The sequence below is a fragment of the Phragmites australis genome, chromosome 1, assembly GCF_958298935.1.
Source record: "Phragmites australis chromosome 1, lpPhrAust1.1, whole genome shotgun sequence".
NCBI lineage: Eukaryota > Viridiplantae > Streptophyta > Magnoliopsida > Poales > Poaceae > Phragmites > Phragmites australis.
Window position 1 is genome coordinate 12290415 of NC_084921.1, and position 8530 is coordinate 12298944.

Below are 8530 nucleotides of genomic sequence, written 5' to 3' on the forward strand. Positions count from 1 at the left end.
CAAGGGTGATCCTAACTGTATACGTGGAGGGCAAGCAAGGTATCATACGGTGGATGAAGACTGTGTGTTGACAAAGTTAAGCGAAAGGAATACCAGTGCAAGTGACAAGACAGCCTGAGGGATCGAGAGCAGGAGAGACTTTCTGGCGGTCGAGATCGTAAGACGAAGTACATGCATCAACACCGGGTGGCTTGCTTAAGGTGTAAGCAACTGGCGGTGAGTCATACTTTGAGAAGCATGCGATGCAGTTTCTTGGTTTGATCTCAAAACCATGGGAAAGTGTGAAGTGTATGTGGCATCATCACGAAGCTTGTATCGAGACGAAGCTAAGTCATGAAGACGCCATGACCGTTCGATGGATGAGAAAAAAGATGAACAAAAATGCTCTCGGTGGTAGATATGAGTGAATTAAAAGAGAAGGGCATTTTAGGAATAATTTAAGAAACTTAGAGATTATGGAACCTATGTATAAATAGAAAGGAAGGTCTGTTGAGTCCTCTTAAGCCAGCTATTTGATATTGTATTCTAGGATTTTACAGAAGAGTAAGATGAGAGATTGACTTTTGTATTATGTGAGAGCTTTTATAAGAAAAATACTTTGTAATCCGTCAAAAATAGGACGTTCCTCTAAAAAAATGAATTTTATGTTTTCTTTTGTGCTTGTGTTCATCTCCTTGTAGTTTCACTTCATTGGCTTCTCTTGCAAGATTGTAAGTTTTTTGTTTTCGGTTGTGATTTTTGTTTTTGTTAAAGAGCTAAATTTTTTCATCACATTGTAGTTGTTCTTCTTGTTGCCAGAGGGATAATAATTATCTATGCATTGGTCTTAAACCATTTCTTACATTTAGATCATTAACTTGGAGACTCTCTTCACCCGTCTATTTCTTCGAATCTAAGTGAATCAAGTTACAATCATTTTATTGATATGACTTTTGAAATTAATTTCTATACAACCTAGAGTCCATATTCATCCATAGAGTCATGCTTTCTTTAAAAAAATTTGTTGTGTTCTATTTCTCTCGGTTTGGTTGCTTCTGCGTGTTGATTTGATATGCATTTGGTGAAAAGATTAGAATAAACCATTTAAAAATTTGGTGATCCTCTGCTCTAGTAGCTTTTCTCAGTCCTATCTCTTCTATTGTTTCCTTTGCAGATAACTCTGCATATTTCAATGCAGATAACTAACTCTTGGAGATAAAGATCCAGTTAAGGGAGTAGATTAGCAAGTGGTAGCAGCTAGCTAGGTCCAAAAGCGAAAGCAGAGTCTGGCGTTCAGACATGAACATCAAAAGCGTAGTTCCATCTGTTCCCTGAACCATTGCACCGGATCATCCACAGCCTCACGGCTCAAAACTCAGCAGACAAATATGGAAGCCTTGACGCTCTCAGGCAGGCAGGCGAGGCAGCTACGGCAGCGGCGGCGCGTCGTCGAACCTGACGGACTCCCCAGCTGCAAGAACGGAGCAGCTGCACGAGAAAACAGAGACTGATCAGTGTTTAAGCTGGGAGTGAGATGTATGTCGAGCTCATCTGATACCTTAAAACAGATGCAGAAATTGTAGTTCCTCCTGGAATGAAAGACTCCCATGTCCACGACATTACCTACGCAGATACACGGATTTCAGTTTCAGAACGAGGAAATTAAGAAGAAGAAGATTCCCTGAGCATGACTAATTAGAGGACCCCAAACCAAAAAATAGATCAAGGATCATCGTTACCAGGAGGGACATTAGCCACGTCAGATTGTCATGTTTGAGGCCCTTGGGCAGGAAAAATATTGCTTTTGGATATCACAAAGTCTTTGATCTTCGATTACTCTCCTCTACTCCTGTGCACAGCCTCCGAGACTCTGGTCACGTCGCGCCGACGCCGAGGAAGTCGAAGAAGGGCAGGGCAAGCTTGTCGCCGGAGGTCGCCGCCCGGTGCCACGCTGGTGACGGGGCAGAGAAGGCTGGGCGCGCGCCCAGCGCGAACGCGGCCGGCTTGGGCGCGGCGGCGCGCGGGACCATGTCGTAACCTGCGGCGCAGACAAACAGACACACGCATCATGCCAGTCAGTCGAATCGATGCACCGCGTGACACCACCATGGCACCATGAGAGCGAGCATGAAGCGAAGATACTCACTCTGGTAGAAACAGGGGACAGCTGTGCCGGCGGAGCCGAGGGAGAGATCGGTGGTGCAGGTGGATGCGGACTCGCCGCCGCTGTACGCACGGGTGGTCGCTGCCGCCGCGGGAACGACGTGCTGTGCGTGCGCGCCGGCGGTGTCGAACGGCAGGGAAGGAGAGCCGTGGTGGTGGTGGTGGAGGACGACGACGGGTGCGAAGTGCAGCGGTGCGCGGATCGACGAGGAGGAGGAGGGCTTGCGTCGTCGGAGCACGCCGGACTGCTCGCGCTGCTTGCGCGCCATGAGGACGTGCCAGTGGTTCTTTACGGCGTTGTCGGTGCGGCCGGGGTAGAGGCGGGAGATGAGCGCCCACTTGTTGCCGTACGCGCGGTGCGCCGCCAGCAGTCGCTCCTCCTCCTCCTCCGAGAACGCCCGCCGGTTGATCCGCGGGTCAAGTTGGTTGAACCACCGCAGCCGACAGCTCTTCCCTGCTCCATCGTCGGCGACGGCGCCACATACATCAGGAACGGGAAACAGACAAGATGCAGCTATCGCCGCCGCCGTCATTGCATCGACTCAACTCAACCACACGACACAAAACAAATCTTCTCCGACAAAGATTCAAACTTTTTCGTTTTCTTGCATCGAAAAATGCGCGTTCGAATCCACCACATTGCATTGCATTACCTGATCTGCCGTCGAGCTTCTCGGCGATGAGGTTCCAGTTCTGAGGGCCGTGCTGCGCCACGAGCTCCTTGAGCTTGGCGTCCTCGGCGGGCCGCCAGTGGCCCCTCGCGCGGAGCTTCCCCTGCCCGCCGGCGCCGCCGTGGCCATGGCCACGAACCTCCTCCACATGGCCGTGGTACCCCTCTTCCGCAACGACCTGCTGCTCCTCCTGCAACGGAGGCAGCACTGGCGGCAGAAGATTAGGACCCGAGAAACCATCCATTTGATGAGCCATTTGGTCCGAGCTTGAAGAGGGAGAGAGAGAGAAACAGAGACACAGAGAGATGGAGGGATGAAAAGGGAGGGACAGCTGTTCTTGTTGGTGTTGCTTGCTGCTGCATAGGGAGGGCGGCTAATATAGGAGGAGGAGGGCTCCGGTTCTGGCTCTGGCTGTTGCTCTTGCTTTGAACACATAACCCCAACAAAACAAAGAAGAAGAAAATAAATGCTTCCTTATTTTATCTCTTCCACTCTCTAGTTTTTGAGTAACCTAACCTTCTTCTCTGGTTGAGTGGATGCAGGGTTTGAAAATTCGTTGAAAACCGTTTAGTATTCGTGATATTCGGTCAATTTGGTCTTTATCGTATTCTGAATTCGACCGGTTTTTTAATTTGTATTAAAAAATCAAAAAAATAAAAATCACAACAATGTTTGAAAATACTAGAGACAATTCTAAGACCTTATGTGATTTTTTTTAAAAAATAATATCGTTTGTATCATATTTTATAAAGAGGAAGTTTGAAAAAATGCTGAAATTGGTCATATGAACATGATAATTTGGCCTATCATGTTAAGAAAAAACTTAACATGTAAACACACACACATATATATATATATATATATATATATATATATATATATAGAGCATATCTTAAGAGAACCTTTAAAATTGATCTCACTTCATTTAGAGTTTATTAATTTATTTATAATTTTTACAAAGTTTACAAGTATAAAATGAATATATTAAGAAACAACACTGCAGTTAACTTTTTCATGTCTACCATTATTTTTCTTACATAAAGCATAATATAAGGAAACTAATAAAGTGGTTTCACTAATTTTGGAGGTATGATGGGTGAGTTATGAATTAATCTAGTTGCAACACATTTACACAATCATGCATGTTCAAATAACTATTTCATGAGTTTATGTATTTTTGAAAGACATAGGATCATGTAAGAAGACTAACAAAATTGGTTTCAAGATTTTTTGATTAGCAAATAATTAACTACGCATTTAACTAGGTTTAGGAAATAAATTTTCTAACAGAAAATATTCAACTTTTTTTAAGTATAAATACTTTTATCATTTAGATCATGTTACAAGGAAACAAAATTTGTTTCACTTGATTTTAAGATTTGATGAATTAGTTATTGATTTTACAAGGTTGAACCATTTTTTTTGGTTTTTTAACTTCACTGTAATTCGGAAAATGTGCTCAGTAAATCGGAAAAACCGAACGGTTTTCAAAGAATTCGTTCAAAATATGTTCAATGTAGAAAATTCAAAAAATACAGTCAGTTTTCGGTTGAGTTCGAGTGGTTACCAAATGGTCGATTCAGTCAAATTCTCACCGAATTTTTTTTAAAAAAAGAGAGCACCGGGAGGGAGGATGTTCCCTAGGATTTCATTAATAGTATGCTGAGCCTCGAACCCGGGTTAACTCAGTGAAACTGTATTCAACTGATCGTTAGCACCGTGAGAGGCTTGGCAATTTTCACCGAATTTTACAAATTTGATTGAGTAAATTTAGCCAAATTCCCAATGAATTTTGCATGTTTTTTTTATATTCATGAATTTCAAAATTTTGGTGGTCCCGGTTTTTAACTATAAAACGAATTTGTAAAACTTAAGTTGGATTCCGACCTTTTTAGAGAGGAGAGGTGGAATTGGTTTTAGACTGATGGCAAAAGGGTAGAGAGAGAGTGTGTGGCTGAATGGCGATCATTGTGTCGTCCTAGTGGAGAGAGAAGAAAGGGATTTATGATTTGTTTTTGGGTGGTTTCAGAGGCCGCTCGTGTGGGTTTGGGGGCTCCACCAGATCGAACTCCCCGCCCCTTATTCGCACCAACAAGCCACACCATTTTCCTCCCATTTCTATCCTCCTTCCAACCTACCCCTGCCATTATTAGTGGCACTAATATCTTTTTTCTGTTATGGTACGAAGGTACGAGTAGTATCCAAGGACAGAGCCATGAGTTTGGTGTGAAAAACATTCAAGTTTATTTTGGTTAATGACTAAAAGCAAGACAAGGTTTGCAAATATCTTTTGTCCTAGAAAGTGAGCCGGAAGTGGTGCCATCCGTAAGTATGCGTGATAAAAAAAACCTCCCGACTGAAAGGATAAATCGAAGGAATGTTGGCACCATCAAGAAATTGACATAACGTGTGAAAGATGCGCAACAAATCAAACATTGCTTTTAGCCTAGAGGAAGTTAGCGGTCGGTGAGGTTGGAGCTCATCCTGGTTAAACAAGGCAACTCATCATGCTCATGAGAAGAAAAAACTTAAAAAGATTGGCAATAAACGTGAAGACTAAGTTATTTATAGAGATTAAGTGACTTAAGGTATAAAGTTGTCAATGAAATTTTATAGACTAACTCATTTGCTTTTTGCTTGAGAGTGAGTTAAAGTTAAGATCCATAAGAAGACATGAGTTGAATTAAGATATTCAATATACCAAGTTGGAATAACAAAGATTGGACTTCATAAATGATAAAGTAAATTTATTGAAGATGTCAGATATAAAGTGACTTTATATGACAAGACGGTGAAGAGCAAGCAATAGTCAGCTGCGATGGACCATCAGTTGGTGAAGGGTAAGCAAAGGGTTTGGCATTGAAGCACCAATACGGTGGTGAAGGACGAGTGAAGGCATTGCGCCAATAGACTGTATGAGGCTATGAAAAGCTATGGGTAATTCGTGTCAATCACATGAAGAATGAAGAAGAGATGAGGTAAAGATTATATAAAAGATGGCAACCCTCAAGGTTTGAAAAAAGAAGTGGTACTAGAAGGTATTCAAAGGCTCCAATTGATTCAAACTAGTTTTATATTTGAATTTGAGTATAGGTATGCTGCACTATTAAGAGGGATACAACATATAATATTTTGACATGTCTCAGTGCTCAAGAGTATCTAACCAACCCAAAAGTGAGAGATACAAAAAACACTCACGAACACTGGGAACCTGTTTTCAACTTGGATTTATGTTGAGAGTTCGCTTTAGGAGTCCGATGCTGAAAGTGTGAAAGTGTTCGAATCGGGTTTCGAAGTATTCCTAGTTTTGATCCAATGTGTATAAGATCATGTTTTCTGGTGGGATAGGTAGCCCTCTGAATAAGCTTTCTGTAGTATCCAAAATTGTCGAAATCGGATATCAGGATCAAAAGTTATATCCGTTTTTCAGAGAGCCAGCTATGCTGATTTTGGAAGTTTCAGATTCAACCCAGAAGTTCCGGATGACATCCGGTTTGGGGTTCTCTGTCGTGGTTTGAAGTTTCAATCCGGAAGTTCCGGATTGGTCGGAAGTTCTGGATGACATTCAGTTTGGGGTTCTCTGTCATGGTTTGAAGGTTCAATCCAGAAGTTCTGGATTGAACTTGAAAGTTCTAGATTGTACTGTATGTTAGCTTTAACAGCTAGTTTTTGGGGGTTAGGTATAAATACCCCCTCACCCTCTCTTTGTTGTGTTGCTGGTGCCTCCACGAAAATACTCAAAGCTAAAGCCATTAGAGCTCCACCCCCTCCCCGATTTAGTGTGAGATTTGAGAAGAAAAGTGAGTTGGGTTGAGAGTTTGAAAGATTGAATGCAAGTGAGCTAAACTCTATTCTTGAGCACTCGAGTTCATTGTTAAGAAGTTTCTCAAAGCATTTGTTACTTTTGGAGATTCAATCCCCTATGCAACTAGGTGTCGCCGGCGAGCACCCAAGGCTTGGATTTCGCCTCCGTAAGGGAAGAAATCAAGAGTGAAAGCCCAAGCTCAAGTGTGACCGAGCTTGGTAAGGAAAAGGGTTGAAAGAGACCTGACTCAAGTGTGACTGAGCCCCTCAATGGAGATATAGGAACCTCAAGTGGAGGTGTCCAAACTTTGGAAAACAAATCACGTGTCTCCTCTCTTGGTTTGATTGTTCTTGAGTTCTTGCTCTTTATTTGTTCATATTGCTCGATCTACTTACTCGTGTGAAATTAACTGTATGTGCTTCGTGGATCTGCTTTTAATTATCATTTGGAACACACGACTTCTTTTGGTTTGAGCTAAAACTCATTAGGCGCAGCTAGATCTCTTTTTTGCTTTGTATAGCCAAAAGTTCTGAGCTAAATCAGGAAGTTCCGGATTAAAGTTCAGGATTGAACTCAGAAGTTCCAGAATGAAGTTCTAGGTTCTGTATAATCCGTTGTAAAGCTCTAAACTCGAAAGTTCTAGATTCTGTATAATCCATTGCATAATTTTAATTGTTTAGGAACACCTATTCACCCCCCCTCTAGGTGACAGCATTGTCCTTTCAGTTGCGTATAAGTACTCTAATGTTAAGTAGAATATGGTATTGTTAACAAGGTATATAATATAAGTTAAACCTTCGCACTCTATTCTTATCTTGTGATGAAACTATGTTGTAAACGATATATGTTGTAATCTTGTGATTTGTTGAGCATATATCATGACTACCAGAATTGCTCTCATTTTAATCGAATAGTGGCTATGATGGTTGCTTTTAGATGTGGGTTAGCATGCGGCATGTCGAATGATGGGTATGTGTTATCTCCCATCTTTATATATAGTCGGTATCATCAATTAAGCCGAGTATGATTTGGACGGTTCTTACAGTAGCGAGATGAACTTCATTATCAAGGGGGAGTGTTAAGATGTCGATTCCCAGAATGATTGGCTTCCGTAACCGACTTGACTTGGAAGCCAACTTAGGTGGGCTTTGTACCTAAACCTAGATTTCTTATAGGACTCATACCATTTAGGAGTATATATATGATAGGAGAGGTGAGAGATTTGTATCCATGGCAGGAGAGTTGCCTACTGTATTAATAAGAAGAAAACCCCAATGGGCTGATTTGCTCGGTTAATTAAGGGAAAACCGAGCAAAAACCACCAATCATAGCGAGTGAACTACATAGCTAAACTAGGGCTAGAGCACCGTAGAGATGACCTGGACTCTTAACCAACTACCTAGCTTGATTAAGCCTGAGATGGTCCACAATGTCGCAAAGTAGATGAAAGCCGAACCAAAGCCAATAGAAATCTAAAACCGTGGGGAAGGTTTCTAGTAGACTCCTCCTCCAAGGAGGACATGACGCCAAATATGCCACTTTGTCCATTACGAAACACCAAAAATGAGTTTTCACTCAGAGAAACTCCTAGAGTCAGTAGGGAACAACCGCAGTACCGCCTCCAAGAAGGGAATGGCACCCGAGGGTATCACCGGCGCTGCCATTGATAGGATGCCAAAAAGAGCTTTCGCTCGGTGTTCACCAGGTTCAATGGTACCAACATGCGGGCATTGCGAGGAAGCCGCGAGAGACGTGCTGCCACCGTCTCCTGCCCCTTGAGCGCTCGTAGACCAAAGGAGTCATCGCACCAGCGCCGGGGGATTAGGACCAAAAGCGTCACTGCTAGGAAACTAACCATCGCCAGACCAAACCAAAGGCACACTGATGCTTCAGGCACAGAAATAACCCAGAC

General features: G+C 42.7%; 1 protein-coding gene across 2 annotated transcripts; it reads right to left on the reverse strand.

The window, feature by feature from the left end:
- Positions 1 to 1040: 1040 nt before the first annotated feature.
- On the reverse strand, positions 1041 to 3149 carry LOC133887825 (transcription factor CSA-like). Of its 2 annotated transcripts, XM_062327819.1 has the most exons (5): positions 2796 to 3149; positions 2126 to 2596; positions 1719 to 2017; positions 1538 to 1602; positions 1042 to 1467 (listed from the first exon to the last, which is right to left on the reverse strand). In XM_062327819.1, exons 1-3 carry the CDS (start codon positions 3067 to 3069, stop codon positions 1854 to 1856), a joined length of 909 nt encoding a protein of 302 aa, XP_062183803.1. In that variant the 5' UTR covers positions 3070 to 3149; the 3' UTR covers positions 1042 to 1467; positions 1538 to 1602; positions 1719 to 1853. The 2 variants fall into 2 exon arrangements, with proteins under 2 accessions (XP_062183796.1, XP_062183803.1); XM_062327812.1 differs by having other exon boundaries at positions 1041 to 1602.
- Between the last annotated feature and the right edge of the window lie 5381 nt (positions 3150 to 8530).